At 45.9% G+C, this 25,986-nt stretch overlaps 1 protein-coding gene across 3 annotated transcripts in view; it reads right to left on the bottom strand.

Annotated features, from left to right (window-relative positions):
- CHTF18 (chromosome transmission fidelity factor 18) overlaps positions 1 to 25,986 on the bottom strand; it is a 55,311-nt gene that overhangs the window by 787 nt on the left and 28,538 nt on the right. Inside the window, exons 13-21 of one of the 3 annotated variants that reach the window (XM_039369903.1) lie at positions 25,196 to 25,294; positions 22,604 to 22,734; positions 21,105 to 21,270; positions 18,661 to 18,885; positions 17,728 to 17,877; positions 5,449 to 5,579; positions 2,447 to 2,573; positions 1,718 to 1,769; positions 835 to 892 (exon numbers count right to left, since the gene is read on the bottom strand). In XM_039369903.1, coding sequence (XP_039225837.1) covers positions 835 to 892; positions 1,718 to 1,769; positions 2,447 to 2,573; positions 5,449 to 5,579; positions 17,728 to 17,877; positions 18,661 to 18,885; positions 21,105 to 21,270; positions 22,604 to 22,734; positions 25,196 to 25,294 — 1,139 coding nt within the window. Of the gene's footprint in view, positions 1 to 834; positions 893 to 1,634; positions 1,770 to 2,446; positions 2,574 to 5,442; positions 5,580 to 15,506; positions 15,694 to 17,727; positions 17,878 to 18,660; positions 18,886 to 21,104; positions 21,271 to 22,603; positions 22,735 to 25,195; positions 25,295 to 25,986 lie in introns of those variants that run through there. The other 2 variants (XM_039369902.1, XR_005559941.1) reach the window with 2 other exon arrangements.

The following is a 25,986-nucleotide window of genomic DNA, read 5'->3' as shown; positions in this document are numbered from 1 at the left end:
CATGTCCCTCACTGGGGTGCAATCATCACAATAAAAATTCACAATTATAAACTACAGAAAAATATTCAAGTTGGTATAATCATGATACATTTATAGTCACTGCATAAGTTTAAGAACCACTAACTTAGTGAGCTAAAGGGGCTTGAGCGCTTTTCATTGTTTCTGTCAGCACTTTAATGTATTAAGAATTTTAACAGATTAAAGAAAATATCACGGAGGGGATTCCAGGAATGCTACTACTGTTGTGGGGTATATTGCCACTGAAATTTCATCCACAACCTTGACTGTCCCCCTTTTGGGGACTACAGGGACAAGATGGGCTTTCTGATTTCCTGGGGCTGAGCAACCCTTTTACTAAAGCTCAAAACTACTACAATTTCTATGCTGCAAATTTAAATCACTTTCAAACCCAGTGAATGCTATTACTGGCACGGCCAACTAAGGAAGCAAGGAAGGACTCCGATGATTCTCAGTATGCTTTAACAACAGAGAGCGCATCACGCCCTGTTGTCCCTGCAGAGGACAAAGATTGAAAGGGCTACAGCCAGTGGTGGGATTCAGACAGTTCGCACCACTTCGGCAGAACCGGTAGCTAATTTTTTGTTGCCCAGGCCCAGAATGGACTTCTGGAAGCGGCATCCACACAGAGAACCGGTTGTTGACCTATTGGAATCCCACCACTGGCTACAGCCCACCCAATGCTTCCTCTTCCCCATGAGGTTATTTCCCTGAAGAGACATTTCAATCCAATCTGACAGGTGAGCCGAACTGTACTGTAACCCACCATTTCCTCAGAGGAGGGGCCAGGAGGTTTCCCTTTAGCCGAAATCTTACCTGGTGAAGGGACTGCCTTTTTCTTGAGAATGACCTGGCCAAAGAAGTCTCTTTCTGGCTGGGGGAGGGAAGCAGAGATCATCAGCAACTACGCTTCTCAAAGAGCAGCACAAAAACAACAGGCTGCGGCTGTTTCAATCTCCGCCAGAGCCTGGATCTCCACTAGGGCACCCAGAGGCATAAAGGGGCCCCACTTGGCACCTTCTTTATTGAATTTCTCTCTACATTTTTCAACAATGAAAAGAAATGGGACGTTGACAGGTACAAGGCTAAATTCAACTTTAGCTTTATGATCTTCTTTCATTCCCAAATCCCCTAGGACTTCACTAGACCCCACTGGTGATTTGAGACAAAATGGGTGACTCCTAGCTGATGCTTTGTTGGGAAATGTGCCCTCCTGCCTAGAAAACCGGGCACGGCATGGCCAGGTTTTCTGAGAACTGGGTCAATTTATACTAGAAACTTTGCTAATCTGAGGGGATGAAAAATAACCTATAAAAAAAAAACTATACTAGAATTGGGGGACTGAAATCATGTTTTTCATTTGCAATTTGTAATTTTTCATGAAGCAGCTTCCTTACTTAGTGGATGTTTTGATGGGGCTCCAACTCAAGCTCCTTTCCAAGACTGCCTAGCAATGTGTTCCAGAATCTTTAGCTATGCAGCTCATGCGGTTTCTCGGACCAAAGAGTGTTGGCTTTTTTTAATGCACAATTTGCCTCACAAGGCCACACATGCTTTGGCCAAACTCCACAATACTGCACCATCCTGTCCTTCTAGCTCTTATATATGGTCATCACCTTTTCCTCAACTGTCGCTCTCTTCACAATTTGGTTGAGACTTTGCTCGTGGTTCCTGATCCTGGATTTGCGCAGCTCCCTACCTGTCCCTGCTTCGTGGTTGGTTTCTGTGGGGAGTGACCTGGCCTCTAATGCCTGAGGGAGGGCAGAGAAACATTGGGGTGGTTAGGAGGGGGGAAGAATAAAAGAAGGGGAAAATTACAGCAGTTTTACCAGAGCTATGCGCAATCTTCAACTGTTACGCTTAAAATTTACTTAAAATAAAAATCCTTATGATCAGTTCCAAAAGGCCCCCATTAAATTGTGTATTTTCCCCAAATTGTTTATTTGTAAAAAGAGCAGATTAAAAACATTTGTTCTCTTTTAATACATCATGGATCACCTTGGGAGTGATCCTAACACTACACCTGGGAGTTAGTGGCAGATTTAAGATATGGGATGGGCAAAAAAAGAAAAACAAACAAAGATCCCCCTGCCCTCTTTTTATTACCTCCCTTCCATGTTTCTTCTCAGAAGCCCTCTGGATATTGTATCATAATGAATAATAACTCCATGGTGGGGGAAAGTGAGGTGGTGATGGGCAGGTGTAGTCAATCACTCTTTGCAAACGAGGCAATGAAACGAGAGCTTGGCTCATCTGAATTACCACCAAATGCCTGCCAATCTGATGGCGTCAGGGCACGGGCATTTTGCAGTTTGAGACCAGCTCCAAAGGTGCCTTTGTAGCACGAGTCTTATGACCTGACAGCTCCTCAGAACCAGCCACCAAGCCAGCCAATGGTGCCCGGAGGCTTCCCAAGGGAAGTCGATACCTGGAAAGGGGCCTCCATCTGCCTCATCTTCTCCAGTTGGATCTCTCTCGCAATGAGCTGCTTGGCCTGGTAAGTCAGCGGTTTCCGAAATGGGAGATCAGGAAACCTGCAAACCTCTTCCACATTCCTAGGGTTTACAGCCAAGGCAGCAGTATTATTGTAAAAGGAAACAAGACCCAAAGCATGTTAAAAACAAAGCACACCTTTTCACACTTGCACTTTCATTTGAATACAATTTGGCATTTGGGTCACAACAAGTTTTTGTAAAACCCACTGAAGTAGGAGTTGTATTCATGGCGTGTCCGCCGACCAATCGCCATGCCGTCTCTTGGGAGGGCACCGAAAAAAGCAGAGTCCATGTGCACGCCTGCCTCGTGCTCGCCCCGCGTCTGCCATGCTCTCCACAGAGCGCTGCAGCTGACCTGAGGCGGCCGGCTAGGCACCAAAGTGCTGCCGAAAACAGTGGAGCCTGTGTGCACACCTGCTACACAGTCACCTGTCAACTGTGCTTTCCAAACCTCGGATCAGCTGCAACACCGTGGAGAGCATGGCGGACGTGGGGCAAGTGTGAGGCAGGCGCACACACGGACTCCGCTTTTTTCAGTGCCCTCCCAAGAGGTGGCATGGTGATTGGTCGGCAGACACACCACGAATGGGGACTCACCATCCCCCAAACCCTGCTGCTGCCAAAGTGGATCCCGGGCTGCAATGTCTGCTGCAATGGAGAGACAGGAAGTGGAGCAGCCGGTGCTGTCATGGTTCCGACTAATGAAACACTTCAAAGAACTTTCAGGCATTTTATCCTAAAAAAGTCTTTTTATTTATGTGACAAATAAATAAGGCATGACGAAAGGGAATGCTAAGATCTGAAATTTCCACCCACCGAGCAGTTATTTTTGCTAGCATTTTCCCTCCCTTATTTTGCTGTCATGATTTACGTTCTCCAATTAGTCTGAAGGGCAAAGGTTCTCTTCCTTTCCCTTTTGCAGGCTTTCCCTTCTCCCTCATTCTCCTCTGCATCAACTCTAAAAATACCAGACAGTTCTGCATATTTTGTCAAAGCAAGAATATTCAATATTAGCAGCGTTGACAGGTGTGAGGAAAGGAGGAGCGTGGAGAAGAAAGAGGAAAAGCGGCTGAGTAAGAAGCGCCACCGAAAACAGCAGAGACCGTGTGCCTGCCTGCCACTTACTCGCCCCTTGTTAGCCATGCTCTTCATAGTGCGCTGCAGCTGATCCGAGGCATGGAGAGCATGGCTGACACGGGGCAAGCGTGTAGCAGGCGCATACAAAGACTCTGCTGTTTTAGGCAGTGCTTTGTGCCTGACCGGCTGGGACGGCCCCGATCCTCACTCGGCTGCTTTTCCTCTTTCTTCTCCCTGCTCCTCATTCCCTTGCATTGGCTGCTTCACTTCCCGTCTCTTCATTGGAGCACATATTGCAGCCTGGGATCCACTTTGGCAAATTTCTTTTGTTTGTGGGACTGCCCACGTTGGCGGAGGAGCGCGTCAGAGCTGGAAAAAAGGTTAGTAAAGAAATGCTTTGGGAAGGGAGGGCATCTGGGCGGTTAGTGGGTGAGGCAAGCTCTCCAGCTCCATGGTGGAAGAGAAATGCAATGCCTTCTGGCTCCGGCACTCTACCTGGCATTTCGGTGGCTGTGTGGGCAGAGCTGCGAAGAGGGCCAGGTGGCCAAAGTGCAAGCAGTCTGGCTCGGAAGGGGAGTGAGAGGGCAAACCCCCTAAGGCTGCCAGGCCTGAAACGGGCCCATCGCTCTCTAACAGCTGCCCAGGCGCATCACCAGAGGGAAGGCCAGCATCTATCAGTACCAGCACTTATGGTAAACACGGCGGCATCCTGGCTCTGGCAGGGAAGGGGGAACCAGCATGGGCACTATAGACATTATGGCTTGTTTCAGCACCCTCGCTGACCCTCCGGTGTTCTGCCGGTGCTTTGGCCTTGGGCTGCCTCCATATGTGCAGGCCATGCCCTGCGCCAGTGCACTTGCCACCTGCCGTAATGTAAGACAGGGCTCCCCAACCTGTGGGCCATGGCCTGTTGGCCACTGGGCTGTAGGACAGGCTGACCAGTGCGTGTGCACACTCCCCCCCCCACTCATACTAGTGCCATGGCTGCGGGGCACAAAAATGGGCTATTGCCAAGTCACACAAAAACGGGATGCCGCTGCACCGCAGGGTGCAAAAATGGGCTGCTGCTGCAGGGGGCATGGAAATGGGGCGCTGCGCCATGCAAGAATGAAGCAGGGCTGGTATCACACTGGTGCTAGCCCCGCTATGTTTGTATTGCGGCATCCTTGTGGCCCTGTGCGCGCACACACATGTAAAATGCTTCCCCCTCCCTTTCCCTCTAGTCCGCCAACTGAGAAAGGTTGGTGACCTCTGATGTAAGACATCCCCCGAAAATAAGATCTAATGGGTCTTTTGGTAAAAATAAAATAAATAAAATAAGACCCAGTCTTATTTTTGGGGAAACACGGTAACATATTCTAGTTTTGTGTACCTCTTTTATTGTTCTTATTTAAGTATTAAATACATGAAATAATAAACTACCTTTTGGTATATCGTTTTTTTTATACTTAAAACAATCATTATGACAGAGAACCAGTTGTTAAATTATTTGAATCCCACCACTGAACAAACCCTAAGCATTTTCAGATTCTGGCTATGAGATGCCACTTTTGAACATAACCTTGTATAAAACTCCTGTGTGCACAACCCTGGAAACCAAAGGGATTTTTCCACAGAGTTGGTTTTCTCAGGGAGGTAACTAGGACTCAACCATCCCATTTGGTAGATTGAAATGCCGCTGGCTTTTAATCAGTTGGTTCTTCTGCATCATAAAACTCAGGGTCCAGCACCATCACCACTGGCATGTCTGATTTTCACAAAGGGTCCAGACTACACTTGCTTGAGATATTGCATTTCCAGGGAGAACAACTGTGAAATCATGAAAAACCTATCTGCTACATGAAAAGGTGGTACTTACGGGTCAAGCTTATAGATGTACTGGCCTTCGGGAGTCTGCTCCTGATGGTAGGTAAGATTGTATGTCAGCATAATATTGATCAGCTGTGATAACTGCTCCTTTTCGTTCTGATTGTACAGCTGTGTGTTCACCTAAGAAGATAATGGATCATCTTAATTTAGTATTTTGCTTCTCCCACCATCCAGCAAGCAGGAGACAGAGAACCAGATCTCTGTTCAATAATATTTGGGGAGAGTTGCCCTCAGTCTGAAGATAATGTAGAGGCTTCCTCTATGCATTCATCCTATCATCCTGTATGAAAGCAGCCCAAGTCTTAAGGACATCAAAAAAGCTCTGGTCCATCAGGCCAAAGCTCAAATTAGTCCAGTGTCTTGTTTTTCACAGCAACGAAACCATGTTGCTGGGATGCTTGCAAGCAGGAGACAGAGGCCAGGCCTCCTCCCATGAGTATTCTCCAAAATGGGCATTTGGAGGGATGTGAAGATATCATGGAGTCTTCAGCGCCAACAGGTTTTACCAGCTGTCAGAACCCTATCTTTCTATGGGCACGGGATTTCTTGTTCTTTTCAGGTTCTGCCATTCTCCCGGGGGAAGGGAGAAGCTTGGGGTTGCTGATGTGTATTTCCTTTGGTTTGTTCCTTGCTCTATCCTCTTTGATGTTTCTCGATCGGGGGTGAGAATGGATGTGCCTCTGGCCATCTGCCTTATCTCTGGATGTGGAAGAAGCGGTGCAGAGAGACCTAACAAACTTGGAAGCGGTACCTTATCGCTCTGTTCCCACAGCGTCTTTACACCTGTGGACTGGCCTGTTTGAACCGTCCAGATGGACAGTTGGGGTGGGGTTACCATTGACTCTTTTGACCTATTGATTCATGCGGGAAATTCTCAGATCCTGCCTTCTATTCCTGCTGTCAACATCTCCGAATAAAAGTTCCCTTTGAAATTCTTTCTTGGGAGGACTGATTGAGGCAGGTCCTTACATCAGCTTTTCTCCACTAAAGTCATCAAACTAATGATCAATACTACAACTTATACAGAATGAATAATCATGAGGTTATGATTATTAGATTTAATGCTTCCTAATTATTTCACACATTAAAATTTGATTAAAAGAATAGGAAAGTTCTGGAATCCAACAGATGGCAATCACTAAAGTTTAAATAATTGTTTCGCCTTGTCAGAATCCAATTATATTTCATCTCTAGTTATCGACTATGGAAAACCCCATTTCTGCCCTCTCTGGATTCTGTCATACTACAAAGGGGAAGGGGTATGAGCAAAGGGGTTTTATGGCTCCCATTTCCTTCATTACAACTTCAAAGGGACTGAATGTGGATATCACCAAAAGGACTAACCATAACAATAGGGCCCATCACCTTTCATGTACTCCTCTCTGAAGCCTCCCTTCTGCCAGCAGTGAGGGAAAAGGGGGTGGAAATGTAACGCCTGGGATTGTCGCTGGAAGGACGGTGGGGTGGGGGTGGGGCTGCTTGGGACCACTTGAAACCTTGAATGGGAGGACTTGGGCCCCAGGTCCTGTCTAGAATGCCTGCAACCATCTTCTCTTAATAAAGATGCCTGTTGGAAGAAATATTCCAAGAGTTCTGTCTTCTTAAGATGCAAATTGGAGTGGGTCCTTACATTGGCTATCATTACTGCTTAATCTTCAGTTCAATTCATGGTCTGCAATTGGTAAAAACTTAACAGTTCAAGCCCTAACCAAGGACCTAAGAGCTGTAAAGGTAATGTCTGAGTTCCGAATAGAATGTTTTTTTTTTTGCAAAATCAGAATATTCAGGTAAAATAAGTTCAAAATTTCCAGCCCTTTTGGTATTGCTCCAGGGGTTCCTATTACTATTGGCACAAGCATTGATTTCTTCCTCCACAATCACTCAATTTCAATTTGCAAATCACAATATTTTGTTATTTTTTCTAGTTGTTTTTCTTCAATTCAGGCATCACTTGGTATTGCAATATTAATGAACCAAACTTTTTTCTTTTCCACAATAGTGATGTCAGATGTGTTGTGGGCCAGATGTCTATTTAGTTCCACAGGATCTTGACTTGCTCATTTTCAAGAACTTTGTCAACTTGGTGTTCCCAGTAAGTTTTGCTGCATTCAAACCAAATTTTTGGCAAAGCTGCCAATGTATGATTTTGGCAACTCAATCATGACATTGTAGATAATCAGTCTGTGAAATTTTGCTGTAGCCACTGATAAGGTGGTCCACTGTTTCATCTTTCTCATTGCATAAGCAACATTTGCTGTTGTCACTGACATGTTGCATTTTTGCTTTCATGGAATTGGTTTGCAAGGCTTGTTCTTGAGCAGCCAAAGTGAAGCCTTCAGTTTCTTTCTTCAGCACCCCTGATCTCAACCAGCTCCAGGTTAGCTTTATTATTATTATTATTATTATTATTATTATTATTATTAGTAGTAGTAGTAGTAGTAGTAATAGTTAATCTTCAATTTGATTCTCAGTCTAGAACTGGTAAACACTTAACAGTTCAAGTCCTGACCAAGGACCCAAGAGCTGCTAAGGTAGTGTCTGAATATATAGGCATTATTATTACTTTTACTATTATTGTTATGGATCTGTTGCAGTTGGGTTGAGTTCTTAGTCACTTGTTTGGAATAGGAAGGTGACTGAGGCTCTGGATAGGACTGCGCACATGCAACCTCTACTCACCCGTAGACCTCTCTGTCCTCCGTGATATACAGAGGAACTGAGAGGGATGAAATGGACAAACAGAAGTCTAGAGTGTCAGAATCCATATATTATTAAGGGGGACTCTTTTCTATTTCTTTTTATTTCATTGCTCCAGGTTCTGCCATTCTCCTGAAGGGGAGGGGAGAAGACGTTGCGGGCTGTCTTTGTTTCTTTCTGTTGCTATAATGTATCCCTTCCAAAGTTTCTGCACATTTACTCTTTGAACTGTCTCTCTCTTGATGTTACCTTGGGGCGAGAAAGGAATGTGCCTCCGGCCATCTGGCTTATCTCCCATTACAGAAGGGAAGGTGTGAAGACCCAACAACATCGATGCAAGCCTGGGAAAGACCTGCATTATCAGCTCCTTTTCCACAGCAGACTTAATACCTGAGGATTGGCCCATTCAAACTGACCAGATGAACTATTGGGGTAAGGTTTGCTTGGGACTCTTTTAACCTATTGATCTGAGCGGGAAACCCTCAGATCCTACTTATTATGCCTGCTATCAGCTTCTCCTAATAAAAGTTCCTTTTGGAAGAAACTGCTTCCACAAGTTCTGCGTTCTTAGGATAAGGTTTTGAAGTGGGCCCTGACGTTAGGCAGGATCTGCAGTAACAGTCAGCCCGGAAGGAAGACCCTTACTGGGGTAATTAGCAAACAATGCCGGATAACGGAATGGAAAGGGAAGAACCTGCTATTGGGGGGGGGGAAGCCTCCCACCAAGCAAATCCCTGTGGATACAGCTCTGAACCCTCGAGCTTGTCAGAAGAGGTAGTGGTTGCAGAACGCCGCCACAAGCCCAGGTGGTCGATGGGTGTCGGGAAGAAGGAAGACTGAGAGAAGAAAGCCAGAAAGGTGATGCTCAGATGAGGCAGTCATCAACCAGGTTGGAAACTCGAGATGGAGAGGTCACTCCGCCTTAGTGAAGCCAGTTTCTGGAAAAAGCCACTGACATGTTGAGAATCACTCTCGACTCCCTGAGGGAGGAGAAAACTGACCACATTGGGGCATCGTCAACCTAGACTCCACAGAAGGGACAGATGAAGGGGGGGCCAAGCCAGCAGTCCCGGGCCCTTCTGCAAGCACCGCTGAAGCCGGAGCCATCACAACCGCCGCTGCCACCCCTGGCCAAGCATCACCTGCAGACAGAGATGGACAATGGAAGAATGGACATTGATCGATTCAAAAGTTCCTGCTGTTGGAGGTGAAATACCATGGGGAGCCACGGCACCTGGGATTTTTCCTAACCCAGGTGCTAAACTACATGGAGGAATATGGCCGCGACATACCGAGTGACCAGGGCCGGATTCACATCGTGCAAGCAGCCCTGGATGGCACCGCAGCGGACTAGATGGTAGACCTCCACGATGCCGATGCCCTAGAGCTGCATTGCCTTAATCAATTTATGGCAGCTCTTAGACATCATTTTGAAGATCCCCTAGCTGACCGCAAGGCATGGGAGCAAATAAAAACTGTCCGACAAGGCAGGCGACCCGTAGCGGAATACACCCAAGAATTCCAAGCCCTGGCCAGCAAACTAAATTGGCTAGAGGACATCCTGATCGGGCATTTCAAGGATGGCCTGAACTATGACTTATATGATGCCTGCATCCCCCGAGGAGACCCCGAATGACTTCAAGACTGATATGTCCTGGCTGAGGAGGCGTAGATTGACTGGGCTAAGAGGCAACGGCGCGGGGGGGAATCGTGGGAAAGATCACCATCAGAGCCAACCCATGAATCATCGAAGCAAGCTCCAGCTGCCAAAAGCACGTCAGGATGCTTCAAATGAGGAAAAGAAGGCACCACACAGCTGAATGCTGCTCACACACTCCTGTCCGGAAACCTGATTGAGCCCCGGCTGGGAAACCCAGGAAGACTACAGCAAAGCCGAAAGAGACAGCCATGAAGAGCACGGAAGTCATCGAGTTCCCTGCCTCACCCAAACAAGGGAACTCCAACACCCCCAGGAGAGACATCCAACTCGTCAGACGACAACTCAGAAGACGAACCCCTGGTAAACATTGCACCCCTCCCCAGGACAGTAGAATTGTTTAGCCCTGGAGTGCCCGAGAGAGTGGAAATCAGGGCATTAAATGACTCTGGCTGCACCCGCTGCCTCATAAGCCCAATGTTAGTGGGGAATTTGGGGATTCCAGTGAGGAGGTTGAAGAAAATGATTTCATTTGGTCCATAGCAAGGGGGACACCCGCCACACTAGCCACACTGCCAGTCCAACTCACCATAGGGGACCACGTAGAGACTATAACATTTGTGGTGACCCCTGGCATGGAATGCCCCCTTATCCCGGGCATGGCATGGCTGACCAAGTGGAACCCGCAGGTGGACTGGAGAATGAAGAACTCAGGTTCCTAAATGGGGAACCAGCCAAGGACCCAGCTCAACCCCAAGATGGTGGAAATCCTGCCGAGAAAGCCGCAGTAGGGTGGGGAAAAGAACTACCAGAGATTCCGGAGGAATACAGAGACCTAGCTGAAGTGTTCAGCGAGGAAAAATCCAATGAACTGCCCCCTCATCGGTCCACGGACTGTTCCATAGAGATCCGCTCGGGTGTGAAACTCCCCAAAACCAAATTGTATTCCATGAGCCCGCAAGAATTAGAGATGCAGAAGTTCATAGAAAAAAATTTAGAAAGAGGTTTTATTCAGGTTTTATTTTTGTTCCGAAAAAAGAAGGGACTTTTCGCTTCTGCATAGATTACAGATCTCTGAATGCAGTGAGTGAGAGCAATCTATACCCTCTTCCCCTCATGAAAGACATGCTATCCCACCTGTCAAAGAGGAAAATCTTCTCAAAGCTAGATTTGAGAGAAGCCTATTACAAAATGAGAATAAAGGAGGGGGACGAATGGAAGACAGCTTCAATTGCTCCTTAGGATGTTACCAGTTCAAGTTTCTATCTTTTGGATTACAAGGAGCACCCGCAGTATTCATGCAATTGATAAATGACGTACTTCGGGAGCACCTATACAAGGGGGTGCTTGTTTACCTAGATGACATCTTGATATTCACTGAGACAATGGAAGAACATGTGAAACTAGTCAAAGCCATCTTAAAAAAGCTCCGGGCAGCTTGCCTATAAGCCAAACTCTCTAAAGGAGAATTCCATAAGGAGAAAATTGATTATTTGGGATATTCATCTCACCAAATGGCATAGAGACGGATCCCAAGAAGGTCCGAGCAGTATTAGAATAGGCTCCGCCCCGCACCAGAAAGCAATTGCAGAGTTTCCTTGGCTTTGCTAACTTTTACCGGCAATTCGTCCCCTCCTTTGCCCAAATTGCATTACCAATTACGAACCTACTAAAAACCAAAAGGGAGGGGAAACCCAAGCCAAGCCAACCATTAAAATGGATAGTGAAATGTCAAGCTGCATTTGAAAGGCTTAAAAGACTATTTTCCATGGAACCGATTTTGAGACACCCTGACACTGATAAACCTTTTGTGATTGAGGCTGATGCCAGTGATGTAGCTGTGGGGGTTGTACTTTTAAGGAAAATGATGAGGGGAAATTACAACCCTGCACATACACATCAAGGAAGCTCACAGAGACAAAACAAAGGTGGGCAGTATGGGAGAAAAAGGCTTATGCAGTGCGATGGGCTCTATTCACTTGGTGGCACTTCCTGGAGGGGAACAAAATTCCTTTCCAAGTGTGGACTGACCACAAGAACCTGGAAGCACTAAAAACACCCAGGAAATTAACTCCTAAACAAGCGAGATGGTCACAACATTTCCACTGGTTTAATTTCATGTTAAAACACTTGCCGGGAGGAAAAAACTTTTTAGCAGACGCTTTGTCCAGACTGCCCCAGTGTAACAGTAATCAAAGTGACGTAATGAAACTACTCATGCCAAATAAACAACTAGCAGCATAGGTCACCACCCGAGCACAAGCCAAACTCCAAAAACCTTTAGCAAGCCAAGCAGGAATCGAGTTCAAAAAAGCGCTAGAAACAGATGAATGGTTCCTAAGCCACAAGAACCTATGCACCATAACAGATGGTCTGCCATGGGTTGGGGGGAAATTATACATACTCAAAAGCCAGAGATTAACATTCATGCAGTTGTGCCATGACTCAAAGTCAGCAGGCCATTTCGGGTATGTGAAAACGTTGCACCTGGTCAAAAGGCAATTTTGGTGGCCATCAATAAAAAAGGACACTGAAAGCTATGTGGCTAGCTGTCCAATCTATGCCTCAGCGAAGAGATTGCAAGGAAAAACAGCTGGATTACTGCAACCAGTAGCAACCCTCTCAATGCCCTGGAAGGAGATTTCCATGGACTTTATTGTGGAGTTACCAGAAAACAGGGGGAACATAGTCATCTGGGTCGTAATGGACCTATTCTCCAAACAAGTACATTTTATTCCCTGCCCAAAAATCCCCAATGCAAAGACACTGACAAAGCTTTTCGTTCAACACGTATACCGACTTCATGGAGCCCCAAAGCACATCATATCTGATATAGGAGTACAATTCACATCAGAGTTCTGGAAAGCGTTCCTAAGCTTATTAGGAATCACCCAAGGACTGTCATCTAGTCATCATCCAGAAATGAATGGTGGGGCTGAACGGTCGAACTCAGTACTAGAACAATACTTAAGATGCTTTATTAATTATCAGCAGCACAACTGATCTATTTCCCTTCGCAGAAGTTGCCTACAACAACGCAGTTCACTCCAGCATCGATTATCTTTTCTTCCTTTCCTCTTTCTCTTTCCTCTCTTTCTCCCTTTCTCCCTTTCTATTTCTTTCCTCTCTCCCCATCTCCCTTTCTCCCTCTTTCTTTCCTCTCCCTTCTTTTCTTCCTTTCTTTCCTCTCCCTTCTTTTCTTCCTTTCTCTTTCCTTTCTCCTTTTTTCTTCCTTTCTTTCCTCTTTCCTTTATCCCTTTCCTCTTTCTCTTTCCTCTCTTCCCCTCTTCCTCTTTCCTCTCCCTTTCTCTTTTCTTTCTTTTTCTTTCCTTTCTCCCTTTCTTTCCTTTCTCCCTCTATTTCTTTCCTCTCTCCCTCTCCCTTTCTTTCATCTCCCTTTCTTTTCTTTCTCCTTCTCTTTTTCCTCTTTCCTTTCTCCCTTTCCTTTCTTTCCTCTTTCTCTTTCCTCTCCCTCTCCCTTTCCTCTCCCTTTTTCTTTCTTCCTCTTTCCTTTTTCTCTTTCTTTCCTTTCTCCCTTTTTCTATTTCTTTCCTCTCTCTCCCCCTTTCTTCTCCCTTTCTTTTTTCTTTCTTCCTCTTTCCTCTTTCTTTCCTCTTTCTTTTTCCTCTCTCTCTCCCTCTCTTTTTCTCTTTACTAACAGAACCAGTTCACCTACCAAATCGTTTAACTTCCTCCCTTAGAGATGGGCAATGTGGATTCACCACATTCTGATAAAGAGAAATGCCAGCACCTCTCATCGATTTTGCTGCAGGGACGGCAAACACTGTATGTTAGCAATATCCGCACCCTCCTGAAAGACTGTCCCATCCATTGCAATGTCACGCTTTGAAAGGCCCCTCACCCTCCCTCCGCTTCAGGCTGAGTGTGCCCACCAGGGAGCCTCAGTAGCCGGCAGGGAAGGGAGGAGGGGAGGAAGAGAGACAGACCATCTCCTCGCAGTTAATCCTGCTTGGGATTTGGGACTGAGAGGGGGAAGATCCTGGCTCCTAAGCTGCAGGGACTTCCAACCAGAGAGCTTGCTTGGCTCTGTTCCCAGCCAGCGCCGCACGCGCGCGCAAAACAACAGCAGCAAAATGCTGCGGTCGAGACTTGCCCACCTGCCTGGCTCCCGGGCCTCGGTAGCCAACCATTTGAAGTGAGCAGTCTCGTCTGTAGAGAGAGGAGAGAGTGAGGGTGGATGAGCCGAGTCTGTGGCAGGGATAAAAAGGGTTCGGGAGATGCTAGCAAGAAAGCTCTTCTTCTTTTGACTTCTCTTGCCTTGCCCCCCACTGGTTCTTCGCCCGAACAAGTCACCCTCTCTCTCTCTCTTTCCTCTGCCCCCCTCTCTCTCCAGATGAGGAGAGAGAAAATGAAAGGCAGACGGCACCAAAGGGGCAGGGGGGGGCAGGAGGCAGTAAAAGGCGCTGAAAGGCGCCCGGTACACCACGGACCAGACCGGGGAGATGCGTGGCGAGCTCGGCCGCCTAGGGAATGGCCCAGGAAGCAATGCCCCCTCCTGCAGCCCGCCCCGCCCCAGGAAGACATATGGCCGGGTCGGCGACCCGGGGATGGCGCAGGAAGCGATGTCCCCAGCCCAGCCCAGCCGGGACTGCTGCTCAGTCCGGGCCGCAGAGATGCGTGGCTGGCTCAGCTGCCTAGGGGCGGCCCAGGAAGCGATGCCCTCCTGCCACTGGGACTGCTGCCCGGCCCAGCCTAGGGAGACACATAGCTGGCTCGGTGGCCCGGGGATGGCCCAGGGAGCGATGCTCCCATCGCCCCACTGCTGCTCAGCCCGGCCTGCAGAGATGCGTGGCTGGCTCAGCTACCCGGGGATGGCCCAGGAAGCGATGCCCTCCTGCTGCTGCCCCAGCCTGGACTGCTGCCCGGCCTGGCCTGGAAAGACACATAGCCAGCTTGGCGGCCCAGGGACGGCCCAGGGAGCGATGCCATCGCCACCCCAGCCGGGACTGAAGCCTGGGGGGGGGGGGCAGAAGGAGGAAGAAGGGGGAGGGGGAGGAGGCGGCTCCAGAGCCGCGGGTTGCCGACCCGTGCCCTAAGGAGATACATCTGGCGGGATCCAGAAGAAGGGCCTTCTCTGTGATGGCTCCCTCCCTCTGGAACATCATCTCTCTGGAAATTAGACTGGCTCCCACTCTGACACTCTTTCGGAAGGCCCTGAAGACCTGGTTCTGCCAGCAAGCCTGGGGGACCCAGAGTGGGATGGAGCCCATTAAATGGCTGGTAAGAGTGTGTGTTGTCGCCTGGTGGGGTTATTTTATTTTATTTCTTTTATGTTGTGTTTTTATTTTCTGTAAGCTGCCTTGAGTCGGTATAAATAAGTAGGTGGAAATATACATTTTCCAAATAAAAAGTAACAATTATATTATTATTGCTGTTGTTATTTTGTCTAGTCATTCAAGCTTTCACAACTTGCCCCTTCCAGTTTTTTTCCCACTTCTCTTTCCAAAGTTCCCTGGGCTGAGAAATGCTTGGCCCAAAGGTGCTAAGTGAGCTGAGGGGAACAGATCTCTTCCTAGTCCCAATCCACTGCTGTGCTATGTCCTGATTCACACATACATATGTTATTTGGTGTCTACAATCATGGATTATTTGTCTTATGCTATAATACTCCACAATCTAGTCCCTACTCTTGTCTAGAGCTAATCTAGATGTGTGATGACTCTTTCAGATACCTCTTCAGATGTCAGTTGGGAGGATGAACCAATCCCAGGCACATCAGGAGGGGAGTTGGTTAATGGCTCTGAGCAGCTGGCTGAGAGTGAACCACAGTTGCAGCAGGATAGTCCCGAGGCTTCAGGAGGGAAAGCACACAGCTGCAGCTGGTTAATGATGATGATGATGAGGAACTGCCTTCTGCATCTTTTACGAGAACATGTAAGGCAGAGAAAAAGCAATAGCAGTGAATGTCAGCTGATTACTCATGAGGAAGCAGCTTTGTCCTTCTTGATGGGCTGCACCAGAAGCACAGCAGACAGATGAAGACAATGCTGGGAATGTGTTCATTTCCTAGCTGTGTATTTCCTGGTTGTTGTGATTCCTGCCTTGCTTTCGACTGACATGGTGCCTTGATTTTGGATCGTGCCTTGTGAACTTTGGACTTTTCTTGTCTTGTGAATCCTGTGTCGTGGATTTAATTTTGCCTGGTAGATCTGTCTTCTTTGGGAAACGCCAGAAGGGGAGTTGGTCAATGGCTTTGAGCAGCCGGCTGAGAATGATTTGGTTGAAACACAGCTGCAGCAGGATAGCCCTCCCTTGTGGACTCATTGGCCACTGCTCTGTGGACTAACATTGGTCTGCTTTTGGCTGAACTTAACTGGGACAGTTTTGGGTTTCTGGTGAAGGGAATTGCTGGGCAATACTAATAAACCCATTAAACCACTGTTGCACCACTGTGAGTGAGTGGGACAGCACAAGATACAATTAATCCTTGTTTCTCCAATATAATCACCGCTATAATACTTCAAAAAGGGAAGCTGGATGAAAAGTGAGTGACTGGTCTATAACCAGCCTGGAAATTGGAGGTGGACTTGAATTTGAATCTGGGTTTGGTACAGATTTTATCTCCAGAATTAGGCTTCTTGAAGCCCCAGGTCCTTCTGGATAATGCCCTTTGCCGGGGTTGAGTGTGTAACACCATTCAGTTTTGTAGGACAGGGATCACTGGAGGAACTGGACACATCAGAGATGACCCACAAATGCTTGCACCAAACTTTCCAAGTAATATTTTTAATTAATGAAGTAAGTTAGGCACCTGGGAGGTAACAAAAAAGCTTCCTGGACACACTGATGCTCAGGCAGGAGAGTCCTGGGCATCTGACGGAGGCCACAATGGTATCAGAATATTTCACATGTTGCAAGGACACAATATAACTAACATAAATGATTAATAATTGCATCATTTGTGTCAAGAGGTGCATTATGGCATTTGCTCTACCCACCCGCTGTAACAGACAGCAATTTGTGTTAACTGGGAAGGAATAATATTCTCTCTCCTAAATGAGCTGCATTTTCAAACACCATCAAATGGGGGTAGGAGATAGGGTTGTTTGGTTTTGCTTTCTTACATGCAGACTTCAAAAAACAGTTAACTCATGGCTTAGACCAGCATCTAAAGCTGGCTGATTAGATAGGCCACATCATGCCAGGTTGCCAAGCAGAACTCACTCAGAATCACAGAATCTTGTCAGTTGGAAGCAATCAGGCAGGATCTTCTAGCATCTGATAGATATATGTTACTGTTCAATTATCGGAAGACTTCAGGGAATACATTAAGACAAATTTTCTTGAGATTAGCATGGCAAGAAAAGAAAATGTTGCTAACATTTCCCGAGACAATGGTTTTCTATTCATAGGAATATTTTTATTTGGAAGCTATAGCAGTGCAAATCTGTGGACAGGTCTTAAGCTGGAGAGTAATTGGCAAGGCAGGCTGGCACAAAATTGTTTTTCTCGGTAAGTAGCTCTCCATTCTTGCTTCAGCTGGTATTGTTTATCATCACTTGCCAGAATGCATTTTATTGCATTCATGCTCTGTGTGTGTGCACGCGTGCCTCTGAGTCATTGTTGACTCCTGGTAACTGCCTGGACAGGTCCTTGCAGTTTTCCTGGCAAGATCTCAGAAATGGTTTGCCATTGTCTGCTGAAAGAAGCTGGGCCAAGATCACCCAGCTGGATTTTTGCTTAGGCAGTATTAGACCTCCATGAACTGGCTCTTGTTCATGTCTTACACTACAGAACACAAATGAGAGCAAAGCAGAGATTGAGCTGCAGCTCTGGGGCAATGTCTTTGACCTAAGGATTTGGATCTTATCGTCTCTCTAGCCACTGTGTTGCTTCTTCAGCCAGTCCAGACCTATGAAACCCTTCCAACCCCCAGTAAGGAGTTTTTCTTACCGGTCTCAGTTTTGGTGAAATAATCTCTAAGAGGAGACAAAGGACTTCGAGGGTAAAAGATTGAGGTCTGACACGACTGCGCGAGTTGGGTGCAATTCCAGAAATCATGGAATCTACCAGGTGATGCATCTGGGTCAGTTTTGATAGAGCCTGAATGAGAAAAACAACAGGAGACAGGCAAAGTTTCAAAGAACTGTCATGCACAATATTGACAAACAGAGCAGTTTCTCCACAAAGGTTGTGAAAAGTTTTTTTTTGCCTGTCAAAGCCTCCCTAAGAAGCTGCCTTCTATAGAGAGCCCTAAGGAAAAATGCAACAATTGTTGGGAAAACATGAACTTAGTTCAGGAAAGAAAGTCAAGATTACCCCACCTTGACTACCTTTGGTATAAAAGAGAAAGAAGGAAAAATGTTGATAGGCTTTCATGATTCTTTTATTATAATAAAATGAGGTTCTAATCTTTCTTGTGGCATTCATTTCTTCCATCTAACTGGAAGGGCTGATACCAATTCAGTAGATCTTCCACTTAGGAGTTTTCTGCAGTTTTCCCAAACTTGAGTCTGTTTGAATTTGCATGCAAAACTGCAATTTTTTTATCTTTAAACTATGGCTCATCTCCATAAGAGGCATATGAACTTTGAAAACAGGCACATCAGGAGTCAAGGAGAGGAAAGGGCTGTTCTCCATTTCAAGATCATCTGGGAATGTTCTGAATCCTGAAGGTACCTGATGTTACAACTCACTTTTTTGTTTTCCCTAGCCCACGGGTGTCAAACTTGCCATGTCACATGACGTGTTGCAACATATCGTGACTTTTTTCGCGTTGCAGGAGCTGGGGTGAGCGCGGCCTCTGCACGATGCAACCGGCCTGTGGGCCGGCAGTTTGACACCCCTGCCCTAGCCAGTCCCCAATGGTTTTCTCTTCATTCATACCTCTTGTTGGCTGTGTGGATAGATCAGTCTGGGAATACTGGAAGCAGCAAAGAGCAGGTGGAAAGAAACTGGGAGGAAGGGTAAGTATCTCATCAGCTGAAAGCTCTGGCTGTACAGGATTGCCTTGCCCAGCAGGTCAGAGAAGCCAAGCCACTCCAAGGCCAAGCAGACCGAGTCCAAACTGGAATCCTTCACCTTCATATGGAGGAAATTGTCGTACAAGCCCTGCAAGAAAGATGGCCGGGGTGAAGCCAGGAACAACAGAAGAGTCCCAAACTAAACCGACCGTTATGTAGATGGGGTCCAGGACAATTAACCATGGGAACACGGCTGCACCCCCTCCACCACAGGCCCCACCCCCACAGCTGACCCACCGCAGGCATTTATTCTTGGCTAGCCAGAGCTGAAGGAGACAGGAGGATCATATGAAATGAATACAAATACATTTTGCAACACATCACCTTAGCTAAGAAGGAATACGACAGAGGATCAAAAGGGGGAAGGGGACTATTGATGGGAGATGTAAAGGAAGAGCATGAGAGATAGCAAAGAACAGAAAGAAACTATCTCTATTCCCTTTCACACTTTTTGTATCTTTTTCATTACAGGTAATCCCCCAGATACGAGTGTTTATTTAGCAAGATTTCACAAAAATGAGGTTATTCAGAAAGGGTACTTACATTAGACATTCCAAATTGCAATCAAAAACAGGCCTCTATAGCCATGTGACTTGGATTCAGTCTCGGCTGACTTGCCTGGGCCGGTTCGGGCCTACGAGAAGCCGGAAGTGGGGTTTTCTGGTTTTTTTTTGTTTTTGTTTTTTTGTGCCTGGTCAGCACAAGCAAGATCAGGCCGTAGGACTGTTTGTTTTCCTGGAGCTGCGTGTGGAAGATCTGCCGCTTGCTGGGCTTGAGGACTTGGCTTGTAGAGAGCTAGAATTACTTCTATAAGTATTTTAAAATATTCTTTTTTGTTACTCTATAGTACTGTACTGTATTGTTTGTAATTACTTTGGGAACTGCTCTGCTTTTTATTGTTTTGTAAGTACGGTATTTTGCAAGATTGATTGCATTTGCCTGAAACTTACAGCATGTGGCTGCTGCTGCTCCTTTTCCTAGCATAGACCCACCAGAGATTCTGCTAACAATTACTGGAAGGAAATCCCCCCCCCCTTTGGATTTTGGCTGGGGAGGCTTGTCTTGATAAGGAGCAGTGTTTTATTTTTTTTAAAAAAAGGTTTTAAATTTAAATTGCCTCCAGAAGTTGTGGGTGTTCCCTCACTGGAGGCTTTTAAGAAGAGTCTTGGTAGACATTTATCAGAAGTACAGTACAGTACTGTACTCTCTTGTGAGAGCAGTGGGTTAGACTAGATGACCTCAAGGTCCCTTCTGTAAACCAACAGTTCTGTAAACTCCACCCTCATCTCCCTCTGCATGCCTGGCTGGAGATGCTTAAGCTAATGGCCGGCAAGTGTTTGTGTGTGTGTTTTAAAGAAATCAGAGATTTCTGTAAACTCCTGGAGATGCTTAAGCTAAATTATTTTAGGGGCAGCTGCAGTCGCAGAGTTCTCCACCCGCCCCTGAAGAAGCTTGCTGCCTAGCAACAAATGGGCTTTTTTTTTTTTAAAAAAAAGTCTACTGCCTACTTGGGAGGCAGTTTACAAGTTCTGTGGTTACTGAAACCGGAAATAGCTGACTTGTGCCTGGAAACAGCCTGCAGCAGCGGTGAGAAAAGTCTCTCATTTCAGGCAGCCATTGGAGGAAATAGTAAATCAAATCTTTGTTTATTTAACAATCCATTTGATTCAATTAATGAGTTTGATTTTAAAATGTTGTAATTGTCAACGCTGCCAATATTGAATATTCTTCCTTCGACAAAATATGCAGAACTGTCTGGTACTTTTAGAGTTAATTCAGATGAGAATGGGAGAGGAGAGAAAAGCGGGCAGAAGGGAACGGAAGTGAATCTTTGCCCTCCAGGTTAATTGGAAGATGTGAATCATGACCCCAAAATAGGGGAGGGGAAATGCCTGGAATGTTATGTGCAAAGGAAGGGAAATTCAGATCTCGGCATTCTCCATGCCGTGCTGACACTTCCTTACACTAATAAAGGCTTTTTAGGTTAAACAATGCCTGGAAGTACTTTGAAGTGTTTCATTAGTCAGACACATGACAGTAATATTGAGTCTGATTCATTTGATGATTAGAGCCTAATGGGCAGGCTCTATTAGGCTCGTACCACGGGGACTACCTGTATCTTTCTCTGTATTTCATGCTTTATTTTTGTGAAAAACTTTAATACAATTTCTTTCTTTCTGATGAATCAATAGAACTCTTTCAGCAAACCAAACACAATTGGATCACTGCCAAATAGGTCACAGGTGGTGAGATGGGGAGACAGATTTGAACAGAGGAAATGAAGTTAATCTAAGCATTGGTAGATACCTGGCTAAGCTTTTCATGTTCTCCTGAAGAGACGCTGAGGTGCAAAATGTGATGAAACTGTTGAGTGGAGGAACTGATGGATGTCTGACCTTCTCCTCTGCCAAACTCATCATCAGCTCCGCTAAGAAGGCTGGCTGGAAGGGAAGGGTTTGTTCCTAAGTTCTTCCTTGGTAAGAAAAAGGAAGCAATAAGACAGAGGTTGGTTTCTTTGGGAATAGCAAAGAAAAGACAATAAATGGCATTTTGATGTTATTTCAGTTAAGGAACAGATAAAGGGCAGTCAATACCTTAAATAATAAATGAATGAATGCTTCATCTTAGTAAATTTGTGAAAACGAAAAGCCTCTAGATAATAAAAGTTTGAATATACTATTATCTGCTCCCCAATGCCTGGTAGCTGTGACATGTTAATATCTGGAACCTTAATGGAAAGTGCACTCACACTTCACACAGAAGAAAGAGCAGAGCAAGAGTCTTGCTTGAAGGATGCAGAGTCAATGATCCAGTGACACGATAAGCAACCTTTTTAATCAGCCAAGGGGATTGACTCTTGTATCTAGCTTTCTTCAAATATCATAATAAAATAAGGTGCATTCAATGTCATGATATATAGTTTGTTATTTTCCCAGTCAGAACAAAATATTTCAAGGGTCTAAAGTAGGGGTCCCTAACCTAAGGGCTGTGGCCCACTACCAGTCCGTGGCCTATTTGCAACTGGGCCGTATGAGTAGCTGGCTGGTGTGTGCGTGCGCAGCCCCACTCACACGAGTGTTGTGGATGCTCATGCCCCCACTCATGGGAAAACAGGTGCTTGTGCATGCCTGGCCCTCCAACAAAACCATTCCCTCCCCCTCCCCCCCCGTGCCATTAAGGTTGGGGAACTCTGGCCTAAAGTCCCTCTGCACAAATAAGGATAACTGATGAATTCCTATGCAACTTAATTTATTGCCGCATACAAGCAGTTATCCTGTGTCATTCTGATTTAGGCACTTCTGTTTTAAAACTTTTGAGATCTGTATTGGACAGTTCTGGATACGAACTTGAAAAATTTCAGCAAAACCTGTTCCACAGGCCTCAGAAACAATGATTAAGAAAGAATTTCAAAGTGTTAAAAATTCAAGAATGTTTCAGAGAATTAACATGAAATAAAATCAGTTTTGCAAATATAGCAAAACTAAAAATGGGAGGCCTGACTGGATTTGCTTTGATCTATATATGCTCCTGCTTCTGATGGAGGCTGTTGTTTGTTCCCCAGGATCAAAAGATCATTTACATTGTGCATCTTTCACACTTCTTCCAATGACCACCCTGGCAAGGTAGGTTGAGCTGAAAGAGTATAACGGAGTCAGGGCTACTTTATTGAGGTTGTAGGGCTGAAGAGGGTCTTTTTGGTCTCGAAGTCAAACTTCTTAATCAGCACACAATGGTTGTAACTTGTGCAATTGGTCTCCTCCTGTCTAGAAAGGGTTGAGTAAGACACAGTAACAATTCTTTCTCACCTCCGTGCTCTGGGCAGCTGGAAGATCTCCTGCCAGATGGAAAACAACCCTTTGTTCCGGTCCTTTAAGCCAACTGTTGCAGCCTGAACTGTCCTCACATTCAGCTTTTTCTTGCCTCGGCTATACAGGAACTTGAACGAGAGGAAACTGGGTCACATGGGGTGGATGGAGACAGGAAGAAAAATGCCGGATTCTGATTATTACTAGCTTAGCTCAGGAAGAATCTGAGCAAGCAAAAGATAAAAGTTCATCTGTCTGAGAATCTTTCACCAAATTTCTACTCCTTATGGACATGCAGCAATTTTTGAGTTCTGCACTTGTCTTTTAGAGCAGGGCTTTTCAACCCATGGTACATGTACCATTGGTGGTACACTGGCACCTAACAGGTGGTAGCCGTAGGACGGGTTGAAAAGCACTGTGGGAGAGTCAGCTGGAGCTGCGATGTTGCCGGGGCTCTGCTGAGTGCTTAGGATTATCTTGGGGCTCCAGCTGATTGGCGCACAGCTCAGGCTGACTAGCGCTTGAGTCTGCCTGCTTCATCCTGCAAAGCGGGGCTCATCCGGCGCTCTTGCCCGATGTCATGCCAGCAGGCCCAGCAGGATCAGGAAGGCTCCAAAGGAGATAGCTGCAGGGGGGAGGGGGAAGCAGGATCCAGCCCCATTAGGATCAGGAAGTCTCCGAAGGAGGTAGTTCTAAAATCAATGGGCTGCTGCTGGGGAGGAGAATCAAAATAGGACAAAACAAGCCTAGTCCATCATGGTTTATTGATTGCCAAGTTTTCCTCTGATTTTCTACCCCTTCCTGGGCTATTGGCAAGGTCTGTACCAAACATCTGGCTGCAAACCAGTCAACTGGATTTTAGCCTAACCCCTTGTGCAATCCTAAACCACATTCTGGAGGTAAGAGGATGTAGTAACAGGAGAGAGCTGCAAAATTGATTTATTTATTCTTGCCTTTAATAGCAATAACTATGTTATTTGATGACTTTGCTAGATGCAGGCCGTGAACTTTCCTTTTCCCCTTGGAGAAGGAATTCAGAAATGCTAGATCTATTTTTCCTGCTAATTACAGTATACTTTGTGGGTTTTTTAAGGAGCTGTGCGAAAACAATGTGTCTGAAAATTAAAGAATGTATCAATTGAGTTGTGGGACAGGAACGGGAAGTTCATGGACTTATGTGCTTCCAGTTGCTGACAGGTGTGCCATTAATATTCTGACTTGACACCTGCATGCTCTCAGGGCCCAAAGATTATCTTCATTCTTCATAGGCGGGTATTGCGGATTAACTAAATTTTTATGGGTTTGATTTTAAGGTGAGTATCCTGAGCTATGAAGACCTTTGATCATCTTCTTAAATACCTAATAATAAAATAATGAGAACTAAAGGCTTAAAGGGAAGGCAGATTAGAAAGAACAAGACCTTTTGGAGTCTTCAATTCCCTTTCTGTTAAGAGTTCCTTAATAAGGTTTGCTCTTCCTTCCTAACATCAATAAAGGTGGTTTTTCCAGAAAATATGTGAAGAGCTGTAATTAGTGATTTAACTATGTTTTCTTGGCTGTGTTTTGATTTATATAATGTATGTTTAATTGAGGAGGGCTTGGAGAGGTAGAAGTGGCCAATATGGAGGCTGCACCTTGCCCTCCAAATCTCTGTCTCCCCTGCAGATCTCCGGAGAGGAGGGGGTGGCAGAGGAGCTGTTTGAGGGAAGGCTGCCCAACAAACCAGCATTCTTATCAGGCACAACTGGAAACAGGAATTCACTTGCGAGAAGAGCCAGCCTTCCCTGTGCAGGACCTGGGAGCACTGCTCCCCTGCCACCTCCTCTTGCTCTCCAGAGATCTGTCAAGGCAGAAGTTGGACTCAGAGGAAATGGCTTCCTGCAAACTTTCTTCTCTGTGCTTCCACACGCAGCAGCGTTGTCCTCCACCTCCTGCTTTGCTGGGAGGGGGCATCGGACAGGGAAACACCAATGATCTCTGGGATTGGGGGAAGAATGTCTCCTTTGGAATGCTATGCACATGCACACACACACAACATTCCAAGCTTGGAGACTTTTATCCACATCTGAGCTAGCAAACTGCCAATCACGCCCAGGCTTGGGGAGAAGGCCCCCTCTTTCCTCTGTGGATAAACTTAGAATGCGGTGTGCACGCACGCATGCGCTTGGGTGCTAGCAGTTTGGGGAGGCGAGGAGTTTGTGGGGCACTGAGTCGTCCCCACATTGAGTTGGCTGGTGCGACTTGTTCCGACCCAGTTGTCTCGAGTCAGCTGTGTCCAGTGAGTGGTGTCGAGCAGGCCACGCCCACCCGATAGGCCACTGGTGGTACTTGAATATTGCCATATCCTAAAAGTGGTACAATCTCTGAAAAGGTTGAAAAGCCCTGTTTTAGAGCTGCACATCTGGTTCTCCAGCAGCACATTTTTATAGTGACCCAACAGTACCATGATAGGGAAGTTTTTATTCAAAACCTTTTAAATCTGACGGTATGAGCATGGTTATCAAATAATAATAGAGCATTTGTATGGCATTCAAACTCTGCTTTCAACTTACAAGATGGGGAAAAACAGAATCTGCCAACAATACAACTAACCTGCAGAGTGTTAATACAAGAGCGAATGTCATTGTCGGTCTTCTCACACAATGCTGTGAGTGCCCCAATATCAGCTTTCATGCCCTGTAGGATGGCAATCTGAAAAGCATAAGGATGGGCATTATGCTGCTGCACAGATGGCCCTGCGTACACAAAATGTATTAGCAAAGTTGTTTTATTACAGTAATTAGCATAAGTAATTAGCAAAATCCTGACTATGGCTTGGAACAAAAAACCTTTGTACCAGTATTGTTTTTATCTAGCTTCTGAACATTAAGAGTGACAGATAAGTCCATCTTCTAAGATAGAGAGCCATCAAGGATATCTTATAAGATAGAGAGCCATCAAAGTCCCTTCTGACATTGCAGGCAACAAAAGGATAAAAGGACCTTCCGTAATTCTAAACAAGCACGTAGGAACTGAAAAACTGATCATTTTTCACTTACAATTGTTGCAGATCCTCATGGTCATGTGATCAAAATTTGGATACTGGATAACTGGTTCATATTCATTATGGCTACAGCGTCCCAGGGTCATGAGATCACTTTTTGTGACATGACAAACAAGGTCAGTGGGGAAGCCAAATTCACTAAACAACCATCTTACTAACCTAACATTTACAATGATTCACTTAACTGTGGCAAGAAAGGTTGTAAAATGGGGCAAAACTCACTTAACAACTATTTCACTTAGCAACAGAAATGCTGGGCTCATTGGTGGCCGAGGACTACCTGTACCATCCTTCGATGCTTACTCACACAATATTCTTACTGCAGAGAAAATGATTACAA

The sequence above is a fragment of the Crotalus tigris genome, unplaced genomic scaffold (genome assembly GCF_016545835.1).
Source record: "Crotalus tigris isolate CLP2741 ecotype Arizona unplaced genomic scaffold, ASM1654583v1 scf7180000021317.425702, whole genome shotgun sequence".
NCBI classification, from domain to species: Eukaryota; Metazoa; Chordata; class Lepidosauria; order Squamata; family Viperidae; genus Crotalus; species Crotalus tigris.
This window is presented reverse-complemented; position numbering and strand designations above follow the sequence as displayed.